The sequence below is a fragment of the Pollachius pollachius genome (genome assembly GCF_949987615.1).
Source record: "Pollachius pollachius genome assembly, chromosome: 6".
Lineage (NCBI taxonomy): Eukaryota > Metazoa > Chordata > Actinopteri > Gadiformes > Gadidae > Pollachius > Pollachius pollachius.
The window spans coordinates 14,151,289-14,173,677 of NC_136939.1; the positions used below are offsets into that span (position 1 = coordinate 14,151,289).

A 22,389-nucleotide genomic window follows, 5' to 3' on the forward strand; every position below is an offset into this window, starting at 1 on the left:
CTTTCATTTACTGACTAAAGAAGCGGCTCTGTTGGAGAGGGATGAAGGATTTATGATATTTACACAAACTAGAGTGTGCCTGTTGCACTTTCTAAAGACCAGGGATTTTGGGCAACCGAAGGCAGCTTTTTTCTCTCATTGAAATCTCTGTTCTATTCATGTAATGTTCCTTGTTGTCACTGAACCGTACTGAGCCAATTCTTTTTATTTATTTATTTTGAAAACATAAAACTAAAACAATTTCAGTGCCTTTCTTTTGACCAGTTCACTGCTCCAATGCACGGGTCGCTGGATCCAAGACCGGTTTATTGTTTAAGCCAAATACACTTCACAGCTCGCTCGAAGCACTCACATTGCATAATATGGGATGTACTTCAAGGCCGCGTTATATCTTTTTTTCCAGGAGTGGCACATTTAGAAATGGGCTCGGCTGCACAGCGTTGAGGTGTATTGGGGTGCTACCACAAGTTAACGCCACCCCAATGGGTTTGTGTTCCGTTTCAAGACAATCTGTGGGTCTCGACTGAGAGGACGGTGGAAACACACTTCTCACCCTTTGACTCACATTGATGTGGATCACATCCCATTACATTATGATACAGTATCTTTAGCCGTGCACACATGTCAAAAGGTATACAGCCTTAATAGTCTATAGCTTTTCAGTTCAAAAGCCATCTATGTAAGGTTATCCACCCACACTGTTTGTGTTGAGGATCCAGATGGGGAATGTCTGGGTCAGAGAAGATGTTAAGGTTTTATCACCCATTACAAGTGGGTCATGTCTCAAACCAAGCATGTCTTCCCCCCCCCCTCCCCAGGGTACTCCATCCTGCAGGCCATCATGGAGAAGGCGGGCCAGAACAACTGGCAGGTGAGCGCCATCTGCGTGGAGAACTTCAACGACGCCAGCTACCGCCGCCTCCTAGAGGACCTGGACCGCCGGCAGGAGAAGAAGTTTGTGATCGACCTGGAGGCGGAGCGGCTCAACAACATGCTGGAGCAGGTGACGTCCCCCCCGGGGGGGGGTCTCCTCTCAGCGCCCCATCGTGTTGGAGTCATGATGTGTTTCTGCTCTGCGTCTCGTGTGTGTGTTGTAGTGTCGTGGGAGCTCAGCGTCGGTTTGAGAAACTGTATCGCTGTAGAGGAAGTGTATGCTCATATCCTGACTGCAGTACAAGCATGTATACAAATATATTTTTATGTGTGTGTGTGTGTGTGTGTGTGTGTGTGTGTGTGTGTGTGTGTGTGCCGAAAAAACGATCTAGTAGTGAGATGTGTTTTTACCGCAATTAGTAGGACATGGACACGTTGCACTTTACCACAGTGTGTGGGCCGGCCTCGAGGGGGACAACAGTGAGAAAGATATCCAAGACAAACTAACAAACAAGCTGGAGAAATGCTGGTAGCAGGACTGCCGAGCCTCTGGTGCAGGATAAACCAGACATTGGGGCCCGAGCTCCTGACCCTTGGCTGTCTCAGACGAGGGGCCGGGAGACACATGACTCAGAGACAATACCCCCCCATAGTCTCGTCCCCCCCCCCCCCCCCCCCCCCCACTCCCCATGGTCCTCCAGGGCAACTGGTGTCTCCCTAATAGTTCAATGATTCGGGAAATCTCCACTCTGACATCTGTCATAGCGCTAACAACTCACTGTGCGCACGTTCTTGCGTCCATGTGCAGGGGAGAGGGGATTGCGCGTCTGAGCATCTGAGCATGTGTGTGTGTGTGTGTGTGTGTGTGTGTGTGTGTTCATGCACATACACATCTTTGCCCCGGGGGTGGACTGGCAGACGTCCTGTTACATCTTGATAGACCCCAGTGCACCACAGAGCGTCTCACACACACTCACACTCATACATATCAGAGCTCTTTGTGGCTACATACTGCCGTTGGAGCGCACACACACACACACACACACACACACACACACACGCACACGCACACGCACACACCTCATTGCTTGTTGCACGGCACAAGCTCTAAATACACATAACACATTTTTCTTTCCTGTGCCTAGACTGCCGCAAACGGTTGTACTCTTTTAGTCTGATGCGTTTAGCGTCAGGGCTGAAAGCAGTGGCACATGTAGAGTGCTGGGTTCAGGATCACCATGTTTTATTGGGCTGATTATCAACAGATTGGCCTGAATTTGCCCTGCGGTAATGAGGGGCAGCTGCTCTTCTGATCCCCTGTGAATTCGAAGGCATTGCCAGACCTGTTTTTCAGTCACATATGGACACAGCAGCGTCTACCGCTAACTGATTTGGCAGTTTTTGCTCGCCGTGAAATGAGCAACGTCTGTATAATTCTCCACACATTTGGCTTATTAAAACCCACCGGTTGCTGTGAAGTATACAAAAGCCCAGGGTGGGATGGTGGGTAAAGCCCAGAGTTAACAAAGACACCAACACAGTCTTGACAGCGGGAATAGTTAATATATTGGGTGACCCCATCCAAGGCTTCCACAGAACACTTTATTCCACCGCCTTATTAACTCCCTAGCTCTTTTGGGACTTCCGAGCAGATGTCCCCTTTCACACTTTCTTTTTTACCACCAACCGCACTCTGCTTGTGTGTGTGTTTGTGTGTGTGTGTGTGTGTGTGTGTGTGTGCCTTTGTGTGCGTGTGTATGTGTTTGTTAGTACGTACTTGGCTCTCTTTGTCAGCCGGTGAGAGTGCGGATGTTGAGGTGTCGCTTTGGTTGTGTTCCGGTGTCATCTCGGGTGCGGGGGCGGTGCATTGTCACAACTTCAGTGGCGGACGTGTAACACTCCCCGCGACAGCCCGAGACGCAGACGCACACACGGCCGCTCATTTGTTTGGACACCCCTGCGTTCTCCATTAGAGGCGGCGGTCAGAGCCACGCCGCGGCGCCGCAGGAAGTGCCCTGTCAGCCCCGTGGCGAGGTGATTAAGTATGCTCATCTGGTCGGGTTATCGCTGATCTCTCTAACTCCGCTCTCTCATCCCCCCCCTAAACCCACCCCTGCAGATCGTCAGTGTGGGCAAACACGTCAAGGGATACCATTACATCATGGCTAACCTGGTAAGGACACCTGTCTCACTGTCTGTATATCCTGTCCGTCTGTCTATTTCTCGAGCTATCTCTCTGCATGTCTGTGTCTCAAGCTGTATATCTGTCTATCGCTCTGTCTGTCTATCTATCTCCCTTGATCTCTTGTCTGTCTCTCAAGCAATTCTGTCTGTTTATCTCCATAGCCATTTGTCTGTATAGCCATATACAGTATCTCTCTGTAGCTGTCTATGGCCTCTTCCGGTTTGTCCGTCTGTCTGTCTTTCTTGCCGTCTAAGGGGTCTCCCTAGCTGTCTGTCGAGCTGTTCATGCCTTTAGCTGTCTGTCTATCTAGCGGTCTGTCTGTCTGTCTAGCTATCTCTATCTGTCTGTGTAGCTGTCAGTCTGCCTCTCGGTCAGTCGCTCTGATTGCCTGTCTGGCTGTCAGTCTGCCTCCCTGTCTGTCGCTCTGATTGCCTGTCTGGCTGTCAGTCTGCCTCCCGGTCTGTCGCTCTGATTGCCTGTCTGGCAGTCAGTCTGCCTCTCGGTCTGTCGCTCTGATTGCCTGTCTGGCTCTTAGTATGCCTCTCCCTGTCTTTCGCTCTGATTGCCTGTCTGGCTGTCAGTCTGCCTCTCGGTCTGTCGCTCTGATTGCCTGTCTGGCTGTCAGTCTGCCTCTCGGTCTGTCGCTCTGATTGCCTGTCTGGCTGTCAGTATGCCTCTCCCTGTCTGTGGCTCTTACTGTGCGTCCTGCCGCCCGCCCTGTCCTTGAGTCCCCCTCAGCTCTGTGTGGCGGCGCTCCTCCGGTCAGGTGGCCTTGGCTAAACGGACGACCAAGCCATGCTGGCTGCACTGCGATGGGCCGCTGAGGCAGACTGAGGCTGGCAGGGGGCCGCTCTGGGGCTGCTGCTGCCACCGCAGCTCTGCAGCCCCTCGCACTGCAGCCTCTTGTTTAGATCCACACTGAGCGAGGGGGGGAAGGCCCCGTGGACCACTGAGACGGAGGAAGGGAGATATAACGGTTTTGGGGAGGTTTTTATATGTGTGCGTGCGTATGGGGTTGGTGGGTGGGGTGTACTGAGGCAAGGGAGCTGTGTGATAGATGAAGGGAGAGATAAAGGTTATTTATATGTGTTTGTGTGTGTATGTGGGGGGGGGGGGTACAGAGGAAAGGAAGAAGTTGTTTTCTCAAGAGGGGTAGCACTTGGTAGGGGGGAACACTTTGTTAAGATTCGGTACTCATCCATCTTTTATTCCATAAATGGTTTTCTGCCAAGCCAACCCTGCCCTTTGACCGGTGCTTTCCTCTCACAGTGTTTGCAACGGTCTTCCGTCCTGCTCAACCCTTTGCTGTGTGTTTTGCTCTCCCTTTTTTCCATCTCTCCATCCCTCCATCCCTTTGCTTCACTTCAACCGTGCCTCTATGTGCGGTCTCTCTCTCTCTCTCTCTCCCTTCCCTCTCTTGATCTCACTCTGTCTCTCTTGCCATCTTGCACTCTCTTGTTCTTTCTCCCTCTCTCGCTGTCACTCTCACTCTCGTTCTTTTTCTCTCTCACACTCTCTCACACTCTCTTGCGCTCTCTCTCTTGCTCTCACTCTCGCTCTCTTGCTCTCTCTCTTGCACTCTCTCTCTCTCTTTCTCTCTTGCTCTCTCTCTCTCTTGCTCTCTCTCCCCCTCTCCCTCTCTATCTCCCCCTCTCCTCCACCAGGGCTTTAAGGACATTAACCTGGAGCGTTTCATGCACGGCGGGGCCAATGTGACAGGCTTCCAACTGGTGGACTTCAGCAACCCCATGGTCATCAAGCTGATGCAGCGCTGGAACAAACTGGACCAGCGCGAGTACCCCGGCTCCGACGCCCCTCCCAAAGTACGCCCACTGCCACGCCCACACCTAGCGACACACCCAACGCCAAATCCCTTTAACATAACATCTGCTTACTCGTCGGGGTTGTACCCTGACACTTCTACGCTCCCAGGCATAGTGGCTAGCTTGCATCATAGCATGCCCTTCACCACACTCTTTGGAATTTAGCTGCTAGCTTGTTAGCATAGCAAGCACCTCCTACAACACTCGTTAGCATTACAGCACTAGCATAGCACATCTACTACCACGTTCTTCAGCATTTTGCCACTAGCTTGTAAGCAAAGCAGGCTCACTATCCTTTCCTTCACTCTTGAGCATTTTGGTGCTATCTTATTAGCATAGAATGTTTTGTCTAACTATAAAATGTTTTCTGTGTTGTCGCACCCAGAGCTATTTGTTTCTCAACAGGTAGCATGAGCTACCTCTTAGATCTGTCTCTCACTGTCTCTTTATGCCGTTAGCAGTTTTCCCGCTCCGGATAAATTATGGCTGGCGGATGGGTGGCATATCATGCCTGCATTAAGCATTCATATCTCACTCTCTTAGCGCTGCGCTTTTAAAAGCCAAATGTCCTTGACCTTGTCACTATTAGCTCCTAAGCACATTACTCGTCTGCCTATTAAGTGGCTCACTTATGCACCCTTGTTAGCAATGCTTGATCCGATACCGTGACACAAACAACACCACAACATGCCACAAATCTACTTCACTGGCTTGCTAATAAAGTATGTGTACCGTGCGGTGTATTCCCTGGGCAAAGCACACAATTTAGCCTCACTGCTTTAGCGGTGTGTACCTCGGCAAGATTACATGAGATCTCCCCGGGTGCTTTGAGTGCATGTCTCAGCCTGGCTCAGTTGAACTGCCTGGGAAAGCGTTGGGGAATACGATGCACTGATCTTTTTTCAGTCCTGTCAATTCTTTAAACCTGCGCTCTGGTGCGTCTGGCCCACCACAGTTTATGTACTGGGATAACCATGCGCCCTCTGAGATAATAAACCCCCCAAATAGTGCCATACCCCATCGCACACACTATACCACTCTGTGTCTGTGAGCACATCTCACAGTGATTTTTATTTGATAACGCTACCCTTATCCCCCATTAAACCATGGGCGTTCTCCACCTGTGTGTGTGTGTGTGTGTGTTTGCTTGTGCGTGCGTACGTGTGTGTGTGTGGTTGCGTGCCTGTGAGTCCAGACAAGTCCTCTGGTTATTATGAGCCTTGCCGGAACACTGACTTTTATTATGTACAGAGACCTGAAATCAATTAGGCGATGGCGGATAGCAATGTACATTATGGAGCCAGTCAGCCGGGTCAGCTGGGTGGGTCCGGCCAGAGTCACCTGACAGAAGGCTATCTGTAGCTGAAATCTGGGGGTTTAAATCTACATTTCTGTCTAGAATAAGAGATCGGCCTGCTTGCATAGAGGCTGTTTGTGTTCTTGTCTGCTTGTGTTGTGTTTGCCCTGATTTCAAAGCCCTGGGCGCGAGTATCACCCAGTAAACAACATGGAGCTGGCAGCAGCCACCGCAACTGAGTCACGCATTTATTATGGTCTTTTTTTATGGTTTATTGTTTATTTTGTATTTTGGCCTAAGTGTCTGCCCCACCCTGCGGCGGTGAGGATGAACTGAGAACGAACGTGAACAGAAACGTCTGAACTCTGAACAAGGAAAGCTCATTCTTTTTATTTTTTTATTGTTTGTGTTTTTGACTATTCTGTCTTATCGTCATGCTGCCTTTTTCACCGTTCCAATAGTGACCCCCAACTGCCAATGGGAGGGTGTGTTATCAGTGTAATGCATTCCGCTCTGTGCGGTCTCCTGTCCACCTCTAGTCAGACTGACCAATTTTTCATGCTTTTCTACATTTGCTTGGACTTGAGGGTTTCACTGTTGTTTTCTGGTTTAATCCGGACACGCTGCGACAACGGGGATTTGAGATGCCAGTTGGCAGGGCCAGGAAAGGGTTTCAAACTTTTGGAGAAAATGTAAGTGTCCAAAAAAATGGAGAAGTGGAAAGCAGTGAGGTGGAAAGTGGAGTTCCTGATGGAGGGACATTGAGGATTGCTTGTGTGTATGTGTGTGGATGTTCATTCGTGTGTGTGGGAGTTGGAAAATACCTTGGAGTGAATCCTGCAGGATGTGCCGTCTAGTGAGTGGTTAGGGTGTTTGACTCCCATCCAAACAGCTCTGGGCTTGAACCAAACTGTCTGCCATTCTTTCAGTGGGGATGGGCTTGGATGCCTTAACCGTACCTGCTCATTAATGACAGGGAGTCATGCCTTTGTCTGTCCATGCTTATATTGTGAGTGTGATGTGCTTGATCCCATCTTGCCCTGCTTACCAATGAAAGCCTGCTGTTACCTGGAACAGAATGTTGCTGTCAGAATCACATCACTTCAAACCTAGCCAGTCTACGCTGGCTTTTTGGTTCACCTCACAATAGATTTGAAGGTGCCTGTGACATAAAGGATGTACTGTATGGACATTAATATTTATATACCCTTGTTACACCATTTGGATCATATTATGCTCAACGTTTATGCCATAGGCTACTGACTCATGACCTTATATAACTTTATAGCTTAACTGTTGTATAATGCAAATAGTAGACCCCAAACCTTGCTATAGTGTTCTAGCCCCAAGGGTTTTAGCTTATTTGTTGGCCGATCACCATGTTGGGGGCTGGATTAGAGTTTAATTCTGTGTGAATTGTGGTCTTGCCCTATGAAACTGTATTGTTATTAAGGGGTTTTCCTATATAATTTAACTTAATCTGGAACCATGGCCCCGCTCTCAGATTTAAATATAATGAGTTTCCCCTCTCTAGAGAAGCTAGTTAGTGACTTGGCAAGTTGACTTAATTGATGTGTTGGTAATCTAGAAGAGAGAGGCTGTGTGTGTGTGTGTGTGTGTGTGTGTGTGTGTGTAAGAGTGGGTTATGGGGTGTGTGGGGCAGTGTAACCTGCAGCGTTTCTTTCGGAGGGTTCATGGCGGGAGTAAAGTGTGCGTTGACCCCCACAGAGAGCCATAATGACGTGGTATGAGGTAGACTAATGAAAAGGATCCGACCCAGCTGGGGAGAGAGGGAGAGGGGGGAGAGAGGTTGGGACGGTGGGAGGGAGGGGTAGGTGAGGGGTGGCTTAATGAACTCCTTGCTGGCTGGGATAATTAATGTTAGGCTGCTCCACTGTTTGGCCAAAATAGTCATTTTATTATCCCTCGACTGCCCCTCCGACATTCCCATTTGCGCTGTCTCTCTCCCTTGCTCCTTGTTCTCTCTCGCTCTCGCTCTTGCTTTTCTCTTTCAAGATCTCTCCATTCTCCCGGAAGGTGGGCTTGGTTGAATTAAGATTCACAATTTGAGTGCAGAGATTGCAGTCCGTGATATCAATGCTAGGTTTAAAGGGACACCAGGCCAGCAGAGTTTGTACCGGGCTGGCATTTTGAGGCGAGTACCAGTTGATTGCCCTATTCAGTCAGCAGTCACAGCACACAGAACTTTCTGTAAATGTCATCTTGTTTGTTGAAACACACAGTATTAGCATATTTCTGTTTCACTGCATCTCTGACGGGTCTGTGACTGCATATCGCCTGGAATTGTATTCACAATTAATCAAAAGCAGCCGTGTTTGTTTTTCCACTTTCTTTATCCAGTTTTTCCTGTTCAAGGGTTCTATTTCCTCGGGTACAATTGTATGGATTTGTGTGTGAGCACTTAAAAGAAAATAACACGTTTACAATAGTAATCAAAGGTTGTGATCCATCAGGTTAGAACGTTTGTTCAGGCACATCTGCCCAACAGCACTTGTGTATTATTTTTAAATGAGCAATGCTCCTGCACCTCCATCCCCTCTTTCATTCTATCAAAGAAATCGCCTTAAGGAGAAAAATCAACCAGCGACCTATTGAAGTGTCAGTCATCCTCACAGGACCCCCTCTCTGTCCGCGGGGAGGGCAGACGTAGCTGATTGCGATTGCAATCTAAAATTTGCGCCAGGTGGAGAGATTTCGCACCACTCAGAGAGAGAGAGCAGATTTCAATAAGCTGAATTCCACCAGAGACCAGCTAAGCTCTCCCTAAGGCTTAATTTAAGCATTTGATGAGTCATTTATCACCTGAAAAAATAAACATGATCAAAACGGAAAAAGAAAAAGGGGGAGGCTAAATTTAGTTAGTTACAGCTTGTTTTTTTCCCTTCAAGGGATATCTGACGGAAAGTGGTGAACATAAAACGAATTTGCGCACTCATAAACACTTGACTATTATTATTTAAAGAGAGCCCCCTGTTTCTGGATCCCGGAAGCTACTCTAGCGTCCTCAGTTGTTTGTGAATGTGGCTTAATGCTGGGATCGTTTGAAGTGGCTTTGAATAAAATCAAAATAACTTAACAGAAAATCCTGCCTGCATGTAAACCGTACCCCTCGGACCCCCCAGTTTTCTGTGAATTAATCAGCCACTTCTCGTCCCGTGAAGTACACGTCTGCGCTGACTTACGACGGAGTGATGGTGATGGCGGAGGCGTTCCGGATTTTGCGGCGGCAGAAAGTGGACCTCTCCCGGCGAGGCAACGCCGGCGACTGTCTGGCCAACCCTGCCGCCCCCTGGAACCAGGGCCTCGACATGGAGCGAACTCTCAAACAGGTGAGGCTTGCTAGTGAACATGGAGCGAACCATCAAATAGGTGAGGCTTGCTATTCAACCTGGAGCGAACCCTCAAATGGAGCTCAAGAGGTAGAGCGGGTTGGCTGGTAACCGCAAGGTTTCTAGTTCAATCCCCGGCTCCTGCTTGCTTAGTGTCGAGGTTTCGCTGAACAAGGCTCCTCACCCTAACTGCTCCCGACGGAATGGCTGTCGCCTTGCAGGGCTGACACCAACGTTGGTGTGTGAATGTGTGCATTAATGCGATATGCAATGCAATATTGTAAAGTGCTTTGGGCGGCCTTTGGTTAAAAAAAAAGCGCTATATAAATGCAGTCCATTTACCATCTTGCTAGTAAAAAAGGAGCGAACCCCTCAAACAGGTGAGGCTTGCTAGTCAACTCGGAGCAAACCCCTCAAACAGGGGAGGCTAGGTAATCAACTCGGAGCAGACCCTCAAAATCCCAAATCCTGATGGTACAAACTGTAGTGTCTGACTCTAGCATTGGTTACACTTAAAGATGATCTTTGTACACATGCAGGCACAATAGCTGTATTGTGACTTTTCGGGGGAAAGGATAACAGCTTAGTGAATAGCTGTAGAAAAAACACATCGTGATGTCTTGATTTCACTTAACCTAACACTACAAAGTGTCAGTCATGAGTTAAACAGATGGACAAGTCATCACTTGAAATGTGTTCATTGCGGAACCCTAAAGCAGGGGGGGCTTGGTAGCCCTGGAGCTAACCCTCAAACAGGGGGTGCTTGGTAGCCCTGGAGCTAACCCTCAAACAGGGGGGGCTTGGTAGCCCTGGAGCTAACCCTCAAACGGGGGGGGCTTGGTAGCCCTGGAGCTAACCCTCAAACAAGGGGGGCTTAGTAGCCCTGGAGCTAACCCTCAAACAGGGGGGGCTTGGTAGCCCTGGAGCTAACCCTCAAACAGGCGGGGCTTGGTAGCCCTGGAGCTAACCCTCAAGCAGGGGGGGGCTTGGTAGGCCTGGATTTAACCCTCAAACGGGGGGGGGGCTTGGTCGCCCTGGAGCTATCCCTCAAACAGGCGGGGCTTGGTAGCCCTGGTATTTGGAGTTGGAGTTGTGGGGACAGGAAGGAGGCAAATTGAGGTAATGAAAAAAGCAATAGGAGTTAATGGTTTCAGATGAGACCGATCAAGACAAATTACTTGGAGAATGCTGAAAGAATTCAAATGAATATTGGACAGGATTGTGTCTTTGTGCTGTAACCGTTTCCCTAAAGACATTAAGAGGAAGCAAACTTGGATGTTTGTCTTCCATCACCCCTCTGCGGTTTACTTAAAATTTAGTAAAAGCTTTGGTCGCAAGTGCAGACGGTCAATCCATTTAGAAGACCGATAATGCAATTTTGTGCTCTCTGTCTTGTCCATTGTGATTAAGGGATTTCCCCTGGTAGTGTGTTTCCTCAATGTCCAGCCGAGACTTATGTGGTTGGTCTTGTTCACCTTTTGTACCTGAGTTACCTTTATGCGTGCTGTGAGCGATGTAGATGCCTTCCATGAGGTCCTCATTAAGAATGGGCAGTGTAGGTATCGCTGGGAACATTGCCGCTGCCCTCCATTAAGCACACACCCGATGGGAAGGTTTTAGAAAAGTTAAGAAACAAACTGAACAAAGACAATTTTTTTCAATGCGGTCGACTCATTCTATAACGTTTCACGTAGCATAAGAGCCGATAACCGAAGGCGCAGCCTTAAAGAACCAGTGAACCCACCGTTTCACCTTAAATTCAACACTAAACAAAATTTCTTTTGAGAGTTAAGGAAGGGGGGGGGGGGGGTCATAATCCCCCCCTGGCGTGGATTATGACCCACACCAACTTTCTGATACTTTTGTCACTAATCAATTTGTCATTTAAGAATACCGTCGTTGTGTATGAGCGATAAATGCGCCACACCGTAGCATTTTAGTGGTGTCTGGGAAGCCTAACCCTTATTCAGAAGTGGGCATTAAACACATTGCTCATATACTGCTACATTGGAGCGCCATCATCCACACACACTTTAGCGTTATTCAATATGTGTCCAGGAAGCCTTACCCTCGGACTCAGGTATAAAATAAATCGCTGCTCAGACGGGGCTACACCATATGCACACACCGTGGCGTTATACTATTAGTGTCTGAAAAGCTCAACTTTCTCTCGGAGGCCGCATAGGAATTTTACCCTTTTTCTTCTAAATTGGGGACTTATTTCAGGAAAATGGCATAAATTGGCATATATGTAACGAACATAAAAGACAAATGAACACATACGGTTTTGGGTTCACTGGCTCTATCAGCAATTTTTTGGGACATTTTCTGCACTTTTATTGGCAGTGTGATCAAAGAGTTAAAGTTCCCAGCTGTTTTGTACACCAGTGTACACTATCAAGTATACACACGCACAGTGTGCAAATGTCACATTTGGAGAGATCATGAGAGAGCATGATGGAGTGTGTTTGTACAGGGAGAGGGGGAGCAGCCATAGAACTGTGGTCCCTTAACTATCAGCCAAGGAGTTCCAGCAGGTACAGATGCTGGTTGTTTTCCTGCTTGGGTTTTTTTCAGACCAAATAAACACCACAACAGCTGACTTCTCTAATTAGTTCCCCCAGTCTTCTGGTTGAAGGTTGTACTAATTAACGAGGTCGTTAATGAGTTTGGCGCAGGGCTTGTGGGCAATACGAAGAAAGGACGAAGAAAAAAACGAGAGAAAAACTTGTGAGACTTCACAGCTCTTTGGCACGTCATTGGTGAATGGGCCGAGGGACTGAAGCATCAACCCTGGCGTTTTTTGAGGTCACAAATCCTGAAGATAGCCCCGCATGTCTCTTTGAAGGTTTGTTCTTAAAGCGGCTCAAAGCAAATATACTAATCCTTTAGGTGAACACCACCCACCGAGGGCTCCACACCACTGCATCAAGGCATTATCGTCTGTTTCAGCCCAAGAGATCGGTGTGTGCGTTTGTTTGTGTGCATCTGCCCAAGTTTGCACTAAAGGGGTGCGAGAAAAAATGAGAAGGACCTCAAGAAGCTCTTTACCTTCACCTCAATGTATTGTTTCACTAATTCTCCTCCTCCTCTGTCCCGCCCCCAGGTGCGACTGCAGGGATTAACAGGTAATGTCCAGTTTGACCACTATGGCCGCAGGGTTAACTACACGATGGACGTGTTTGAGCTGAAGAGTAACGGACCCCGACGGGTAAGAAACCACACCGCCCGCACCCTGCCTGTCTCTTGAGTGTACTGCTCTGTGCGTTACTGTTTCTCATTGTCATGTCCTACAACAGTGTGGTGTTCCATTACTTTATGTTATGTTTTACGCTGTGAATGAGTGAGGAGCATTTGATAGAGTTGATTGACCGCACAGAGGTGACCTGGCTGTCTCTTTGCCCTGGGTCTCAAATAAAATAAGATGGTAGTTTATTAATCCCATATGGGACATTCGGGTGGGGGGGGGGTTTATGTGTTTTTGTGTGTGTGTGTGTGTGTGTGTGTGTGTGTGTGTGTGTGTTAGATGGTTGAGTATCAGTGTGTGTGACAGATGGTGGGGTATCTGTGTGTGTGTGTCTCTGTGTGTGAGATGGTGGGCTATCTGCATGTGTGTGTTTGTATGGGGGGGAAAGGGTGGGGTAGCTGTATGTGTTTGTGTGTTTGGTATCAGTAGGTGTGTGTGGATGCACTATGCACATGAAGCGGCACATGAATGAAAAAGCTACAAGACCATCGCACCATTCGAAGAGGTTACCGTGGTCTTCATTGATCCTACAAGGGGAACTAGACACCAGCACGCACACACACCACATAGACATCACACTAGGATGAGGAGAGGAGAGGAGAGGCTTGGGGAGGGGGGGGTTTGCAGTGTGGTTTTAGTGGAGGAGCGGGAGGAAGGGGGGAGGTGAGAAAGGGCGGAGACGGACCATCAATCACGCTGCTGCTTGTGCTTGTCTCCTCAACGCTCGGGACACCTCAGGTCCTTCCAGGACAGCCCCCCCACAGACGTGTGCGTGTGTGTGTGCGCGTGTGTGTGTGTGTGTGTGTGTGTGTGTGTGTGTGTGTTGGTCTGCAGGTATCTGGATCTGTGCTAGTCTAGGGGTGTTTGTGGTGGTTGTGTTGGTTAAAGTGGACGCTTGTGTCTGTGTATCGGTCATCCTCCTGTCCCATAGTCACGCATGTCTCTGTGGATGTGAACACACACATACACACACACCATTCCTCCACACGGGATCATCAATCACTGTGAAAAGAGCCACAGTGAGGGGGTGGTAGCGGCGATCACTCACCAACCTGCCTCCCCCCCTCCCCCCTCCATCATGGCTGCCAGCTGGCCCAGCGTGTGCCAACTACACCAAGGGTTTTCCATGCTTCTTTATCCAACTGCACATTTCTCTCTCTCTCTCTCTCTCTCTCTCTCTCTCTCTCTCTCTCTCTCTCTCTCTCTCTCTCTCTCTCTCTCTCTCTCTCTCTCTCTCTCTCTCTCTCTCTCTCTCTCTCTCTCTCTCTCATATATATATTCATATATGTTCTCTATAACGCTCATCCTTTTCCCTGCTATGAACTTACAGCAGGATAAGTTCTTGTTTGGTAAGACGTTGTGTTTAGAGTCCCGCGGGATTCCCTTTCAGCCATTTGAAGTGTCCTACACATGAGGAAACTTGCAAATAGTTGTAATTATTGATCTTTGGGATGATCCGTTATTAAGGCTACATTTAAAATGTATTGGTTTATTTCTTACACAATATTGATGGATTAAGCATAGTGTGGGCCGATTAACAATTTCATTGTATGTTATCCAGCTGAAAAGTGGTAAAATGTCAAACAAAAGTCAATTTTAAATGCATCTGTGAACACAAAATCAGACGAACGGAAAATGAAATGCTCTGAGAATTAATTGATGGAGTATGTATGTTTCCCAATTACCTAACAATTGCCTTTTTCCCCACACAATAATTGTGGTCCTTTGCTTATTAAGAATTTATGTATTTGCCAGTTTTACACACACACACACAAAAAAACACTTGTATACACACACATTTTTACGGACACACACACACACACACACACACACACACACACACACACACACACACACACACACACACACACACACACACACACACACACACACACACACACACACACACAGCGGTATGGGTGCACAAACCAATTACCAGAGGCTCTCTAAAGCAGGGAGTGGTGGTGATGCTGGCTGCTCTCCCTGCAGATCGGCTACTGGAACGACGCAGACAAGATGGTGCTCATCCAGGACAGTCTCCTCCTGCCAAACGACACCTCAGGCATGGAGAACAGGACCGTCGTGGTGACCACCATCATGGTGAGAGATCTGCCTGTGTGCACGCACACACACACGCACGCACGTGCGTACACTCACACACATTCACACACATGCACACACAGACACAGACACACACACATGCACACATATGCCCCTGTCTGTATATATACACAATGGCATCTGCACTCACGCACGCACACACACACACACACTGGATTTTGCATTCTGTAAAGTACTGGTTTTGAGGAGTATATCTCTCTGTGTATATATATATACATATATATATATCTCTAGTATATTATCATAGTCAGGTTCCCGCTGTTGTGTGCCAGAGTTCAGGACTCATTGCAGTGAGGAACTGCTCCTGGCCAGCCGTTGAGAACACGCCAGCATGCACGGTGTAGGGTTGACCTCAGAGGTCCCTGTGCTAATATGCTGTCCCCGACTTGTGTGTGTGTGGGCATGTTTGCGTGTGTAAGTGGGTGTGGCGGGAAGGGAATGTGTAAAGGGGGTTAAGATTCATAAACTGTTCACTAGATGGGTCATGGATTGGCGGGAATTTGAGGGTGGTTTATGTGTGGCGCGTGTGTGTGTGTGTGTGTGTGTGTGTTTGTGTGTGCGGGGGTATAGAGGGATGACGAGTCTCCGCTCAGTACAATTCCTCCTCTTTTCAGCCCGCCACCAGGAATCCTATTTTAAGAAACTGAAACCCCCACCCCTACCCCCACCCAAGAGGCACTTAACGGAGAGAGGAACGGACAACACAGCCCCCACGTCCACCCCCCCGACCTCCCAAAACAAAAAAACTCCCCACGCTCAAAGAAAGCGAAGAGCACTAACAGACTGCATGGACACGAAGGCACAATGGCTCTACTACTCTGAGACACACACACACAGACACACACACACACAGAAACACACACACGGTCGTCGTCATGGTGGTCCCAACGAGAGCCTGTTACGGAGACCCTCCAGAGGAAGAAGCGAGCGGAGGAGAGACGTCTTGTTTAAGGACCTAACGCTTGGGGCCGACCAGGGGCCCCTCTAGCCCAAAGGGCCTCACGGCTAATGACCCAACCTTTAATTGTATTAACTGGCCTTAAGGGAGTCTGTAAGTGTAAGTGTGTACTACACGTTTGTGTATGTCTGCGTGACGAACGGCACTCCCAGGGTGTTAGTCAGCTCCGGTTTCGGGAGAAAAAAATTCCCCAAATGGTAATGACTTTCTTCATGCAGTGAAACACATTGCTTTATTTTGAAGAGCTAACCAACTTCAAAGCGAGCAGATTCCTGAATGAAAAATCAAGCGCTTTATTGCCCCCTCTCCCCCGCGCCCTGCTTCACTGTACTGTGTCGTGTCTCGTAAGCCCCTCCCGCACCAACCCACCCCCTCAACAAACATCTCAGAGAGACCCCGGCTCACCATAATCACCCCGGTTCATTTCGCTCACGCTTGTACTCATTCTTTATTCAGCATGATATTTTTGCTCAACGGCTGCCTTTCACGCTTTTATTTTGAAGTCTGCGCGTGTGTATGTGTGTGTTTAAGCGGCTTTGTTTGCCGGTCAAACAAAGACGCGGACCCCGTGGGGGTTTTAAATTGTATCCCTTCGCTCTATCTCTGGAAAAGAAAATAATCTATATATAATATGATTAACCCACTGTGACGGCGGGATTTTAATATGGAAAACACAAGACATGGCGGCATGAATCACCCAGGTATAAAAATAGAGTGTGTGTGTGTGTGTGTGTGTGTGTGTGTGTGTGTCAGTGGGACGGTCTAGTCTTGTTTATTGTGAATACATCACAAAACAGATGCTGAAGGCGCCTTCTCATGCAATTTGGCACTCTAAGATGCCTGGAGTTTTCTATTGTGTGTGTGTGGGGGTGTGCGTGCGTGCCTGTGTGTTTAAAGTTTCCATCAGGCTTGGGATGAACATATGGCTGCAAGGCGCAGACGTGACCTGTTTTACCTGGGCTTTTTCACAGTGGTGTCTAAACTTGGTAGCGTGTGTGTGTATGCATATATGTGTGTGTATGTGTATGTATGTATGTATGTATGTATGTGTGTGTATGTATGTATGTATGTATGTTTAAAGAACTTTGTCAATATTGCTCCTTATAAAACCGTACCTGATTGAAAGAGGGGTGTATCATCCCGCATCGGCACAACTCTTGATGAAAAGGCCTGCTACATGGAGGCTTGTAATAATCACTACAGCTGATTACGTGTAATTGCGTGTCTTGCCGGATCGCAAGCGAGGATTAAGTCGAACTTCATCTGCAACTTGGACCTAAGAGGTTGATTGTTTGTTTACCCATTAAAAAAAGATTGTGTTTCAATGCATGGAAAAATGTTAGCACGATTGTATGTATTGACCGACAGAAACATGCAGCAGAACAGTACATGTGAGACTTACATCCTTCCATGTATAAGAATGGGGATATATCACAGTAATGACCTGTGCCTAGCTACAGGTTCAATGAATGTCCCTTGAGACAAAAAGCATCCATGAGGTGAGAAAATGTAAGTCCCTTTTAGATAAAAGCGACTGCTTAATCACTTAATGTAAGCCTCTTAATATAAAAGCGTCTGCTAAATGACTAAACATAAGCGCCAGCTGACATATCTAAGGGACTTACATCTAGTCAGTTAGCAGATGCTTTTATCCAAAGAGGCAAACATTTAGTCATTTAGATGTCACGCTGATATTAGGAGACTTAGTGTCTGCTAAAGGACCACTAAGTTTCTTTAGATAAAAATGGCTGCTAAATGACTTTGTAGGGTATGTAGGATAGGCCGCAGTCTGTAGGGTAGGCCTCAGTTTGTAGGCCTCAGTCTGTAGGGCAGACCTCTTTCTGTAGGCCTCAGTCTGTAGGGTAGGCCTCAGTCTGTAGGCCTCAGTCTGTTGGGTAGGCCTCAGTCTGTAGGGTAGGCCTCAGTCTGTTGGGTAGGCCTCAGTCTGTAGGGTAGGCCTCAGTCTGTAGGCCTGATTCTGTAGGGTAGGCCTCAGTCTGTAGGCCTGATTCTGGAGGGTAGGCCTCAGTCTGTAGGCTTCAGTCTATAAACCTAATTCTGTAGGCTTCATTCTGTAGTTGATACACGTGGCCAAGGGCTTCAGGGATCATGGACCAGCAGGGTATAAGCTGGGGAATATAAAATGTCCTCTCTAAGGATACATCTTCAGTGTGTTTGCAGACTTTATGTCAATTAGCAATGTTCTCTGAAAGCATGGCGGTCAATGTTGATACTGTTTGGAGGGATTTATTCGATGTTTGAAAGCATTCATTCGCTGCGCAGTTGAGTTCTGCAGGCGCAGGTTACCCCAATACGGATCCAGGGACGGTGAAATGGGGCGTTTAGTTAAATTACACATTATTCTGTGGATACACGTCGAGAATTAATCCAGAGTTAGACTCTGTGTTTGTTAATCTGGCTTTATTAACTGCTGCGGCCACTCCTTGTGCACCGCACAAGGGTGTGTGCGTGAGTGCGTGCGTGCACTGCACACGAAGAGAGCAAGCCCCCAGCCCCTTCCTTCTCTCCTTTGCCTTTCTTCAAAGGCATGAGCCATGGCTTTAATATTGCTGAAATTGTCATAATATTGTGTTGGCTAAAGCCCCCACGGGGACAAGGCCTAGCACCCTCACTTCACACAGCTGACGCCTGGGCTTTTCTACAGCTATGCGGAAAGGTTGACTATGAATTAATACATTATGATTCATTTTATTAATATAAAAAATGTCAACCGAAGACAAGTGTTCTACAAGAAATGACTGGACAGAGCCGAGTTGCTCGAAAAATCAGAACACAAGTTTAATTTGTTTTAATTTTGTTCACTTTTTTGTCATTAATGATGGGAACACTCTGTTCCTTTCTCGTCGTTGCTACTTCCTTTCTACCGTCGTGTCTTGAACATGCTCCATTCGTAAATGTCATGGAACCAAGTACAAAATTAGCATTTTTCTAGTGGCAGCGACTGCCAGAGGGAAACCAGAGTAAAAAATGGGGCAAAAAAAAGGCTTCATATGAGCTATGTCATTATTTTTGTATTAATGATAGAACACTGCTTTTCTTAGATTACATATTTATCCAACAGAAAATGTGCGAACACTTGAATATGCGTTGAAGCTGAATTATTTGTGATATCCGTCTCTGTAGTTGTATCAAGTAGAGGGGTCTTTGATTGCAAATGTGTGCTTGTTTGGATTTGTGTTTATTTGCTGTATATCCCTAAATATCTATTTTTTTTGGGGGAGGGGGGGGTTGTGTGTGTGTGCCTGCCTTTGTGTCTACGCTTTGCATATTTGTGTGTGTGACTGTGTACGCATGCTTAATGGCATGTTTTATCGTCCGCATTAGCCAATGAGAGAGAAGGCCTTGTTCTGATTATTGGCCAATCTGTCGGCCATCTTGCTCTTGGTGTTGTTTGTAGATTGTAGCTTTCTTGTTGATCCACATCCCACACTATAACGACAATATAATTGTCATTATAGTCCAGCCTGCTGTTGTCTGTGTGTAATATCCAGTATGTACTTCCCAGCAAGCAATCATTTGAATGAGGTCCTCAATGTACTGTAACCCCCCATCCAAGTGAAAATGTGCACTATTTGTGTCAAACACTAGCGCTTCTGTAAACAAAGCTTTTACATAAAAAAATATATGAATACATTAATAATAAATGCTGGGTCAGCTTTCACTGCGATGAAAAGTCACATGGAGCCCATAAAGTAGTTTGTTTACTTAACTTCCTTTGAGTTTAAGATGTGTCGTCGCCAATAAAAAATGCAATTAAAAATAAATGATAAAATTGTGTGTTAGCTTTTGTTGTGGTAAAAATAAGTGTGTCCTTGTACCATACAATCACCTAACACACGCCGCACTGTACGTACACAATGACACTACGTTGGCGCGTACGTGGCTGCATCGCGTGCTGCTGCGCGATACAGCCTAGCGTTAGCCCGGCGTTAGCATCCTCCCCTGCTACTCTCTCTCCAGTCCTTGCTTTACCTAGCTTAGCCCCGGGCAATGTCAAGCATACCCATTTCAAGAGTACATTGCGCAGCGTCCTCAGTATGCAACAGACTGCTTCAAATGACAGAAGCAATTAGTTTGACTGTATCTGAGCAGAGACCCACCGTTTTTAATTTGGATTTATCTTTTATTTTTTCTCCTCCCCCCCCAAGAGAGATCTGTGAAAACATCTGGTGATTGATTTCCACCATTAGTCCAGAAGCTGTCAGATTTAGCTTTTTTTATATTCAAATAGTTAAGTTGTGACAGGTCTTTTTTTCAGCATGAATTACCATGTTCTCCAGTTAATCTGTCGTCGACACCCGACCGCTTAGAGTGAGCTGTGTATGTTGCTGCATTGGTGTGCAATGCATCCATATGCACATCACATATATCTGCCTCTGCATTAGCAGTTTGTGGCGATCCTATCTGCGTCACTGTCTCATAAATGAATAATGCATTAATAATAATACATTATTAATATGTCATTATTAATGCAACGCATTAAGTGTGAAAACAGCATGTCAGGGATACGCTGATTTAAATATCTATCACTCGGAATTCATGAGTGCTACCACAAATACATTTTAATTCACTGCTACTGTTTGTTTTCCTTTAATTAAATTGAAAGAAAAAGCCATTTCTCCTCAACTCAAATAAGACCAAAAGCAGTTTGCACATTCCCCCCCCCCCCCCCCCCCACTGTCTTGGAACGCTTGAATAAAGAAAACAAACAAACAAATGTGCATCAATTGTGACGAAGTGAAGCTCATGAAACTTTAGTGTGTTGCATACAGCGCAGCGTGTCGCACCCTCTTGTTGGATGTGAGAACTTGGCTTGCCTGGCTGTCGGGTTCATGTGCCTTGTCTGTCTGACGGTGTGGCTCCCCCTCCACCTCCCTCTATCTCCCCCCCTACTCTCCCTCACTCAATCTCTTTCTTTCTTTCTCTCTCTCTCCCTCTTCTTTCTCTCTCTTTCGATCTCACTTCTCTCTCACATCGCCTTCTCTCCCTCCCTCACTCCCTCTCTCTCTCTCTCCCCCCATTTTCTTTCTCTCTCCCCCCATTTTCTTTCTCTCTCCCCCCATTTTCTCTCTGTCGATCTCCCCCATTATCTCTTGCTCTCCCCTTCTCTCTCCCATCCTTCTCTCTCTCTACCCTTCTCCCCCCACCCCCTTCACTCTCCCTCCCGTTGTACAGGAAGGGCCGTACGTGATGCTGAAGAAGAACTGGGAGCTGTACGAGGGCAACGACCAGTACGAGGGCTACTGCGTGGACCTGGCCTCGGAGATCGCCAAGCACATCGGCATCAAGTACAAGATCTCCATCGTGCCCGACGGGAAGTATGGCGCTCGGGACCCGGAGACGAAGATCTGGAACGGGATGGTTGGGGAGCTGGTGTACGGGGTGAGACACCAGCATGTTTTTATGAGAGAGAGAGAGAGAGAGAGAGAGAGAGAGAGAGAGAGACTTTTGTACTCCATTTAGTTATTTACTTGTTTATTTAGGGAAAGTTGCTTTCAAGTGACTCGCCAGGGAAAAGCGGCTTGCCTTGACTTCTACCTTATCGGAATTCGGATCAGGTAGAATCCAGGGAGGCATCTCGATCAGGGTCGTCTGTGTAGCAGGCTGAGGACAATGGGGATCAAACCCGCTGCTTTTCAGACGGGCGTTGAACGCTCTTGCCATGACAAACTATCCTGCCCATCGTTTCTTACTTTAAAAGGTAATCTAACTTAAAATACAATAGCAGAGACAGCGTATCGGATGTCAACGTCACTTGTTATAGTTTGTAAGTAAGAATATAAATCATACCTGCACTCTGTAAGTTTCTTTCCCATTAGCAACCTCCTGTGGCCTCACTTGTGTGTGAGTGATGGATTGACTGGTGAATAGGCACCTTTTTATTCTTGAGACAATTTCTAGTGTAGCTCTTTTTCTGACATATTATACCACCAGGTGTGAGTGTGATTAGCCGTTAGAAGCCATTTTGGAAAGTGGGCGTGTCCACCTAGATGTATGCTAGATAGATCAGTCTACCAGACTAACCAGTGAACTGTAGCAAACATTGCTCATCTATCCGTCATACATCTAGGTGGACACGCCCACCTATGATGTCAGAAGAGGCAGATTTTCAAAACGGATTGCAACAGCTAATCACACTCACACCTGGTGGTATACTATGTCACCTTTTAATAAATACATGCAGTAGAAAAGTGACATAGTGCAGGTAGAGTGTTACCTTAAGCACATGTTTTGGTGAACATAAGGCTGCACATGAAATAGCGGCAGTCCTGAATCCATGACGAAAAGCATCCAGGAAAGTTTTAGTTGTTGTTGTTGGCAGGCCATAAAGGATCCTGGTGTTTCTGATCTCACACCTCAGCGGTTATCTGGCCGTGAATGAAGAGCAGGGCTTGGTCAGAGCAGTTTCTTCCAGGTGGGGAATCTGTCCTCTTCCTCTGTTCAGGAGCCACACGGCGTCTGCCACCCTCCGCTACATGCAGAGTAGCTGCCCTCACACTGAGGCCCCTTCAGG

General features: G+C 47.3%; 1 protein-coding gene across 2 annotated transcripts in view; it reads left to right on the forward strand.

The window, feature by feature from the left end:
• Positions 1-22,389, forward strand: part of LOC307077137 (glutamate receptor 4) — a gene marked incomplete at its 5' end in the record, with an annotated part of 90,864 nt that overhangs the window by 45,593 nt on the left and 22,882 nt on the right. For both annotated transcript variants that reach the window (XM_079738440.1, XM_079738441.1), the window contains 7 exons: positions 819-1,003; positions 2,993-3,046; positions 4,723-4,881; positions 9,361-9,528; positions 12,635-12,739; positions 14,765-14,875; positions 21,051-21,257. In XM_079738440.1, the coding sequence (XP_079594566.1) occupies positions 819-1,003; positions 2,993-3,046; positions 4,723-4,881; positions 9,361-9,528; positions 12,635-12,739; positions 14,765-14,875; positions 21,051-21,257 (989 nt within the window). The remainder of the gene's footprint in view (positions 1-818; positions 1,004-2,992; positions 3,047-4,722; positions 4,882-9,360; positions 9,529-12,634; positions 12,740-14,764; positions 14,876-21,050; positions 21,258-22,389) is intronic.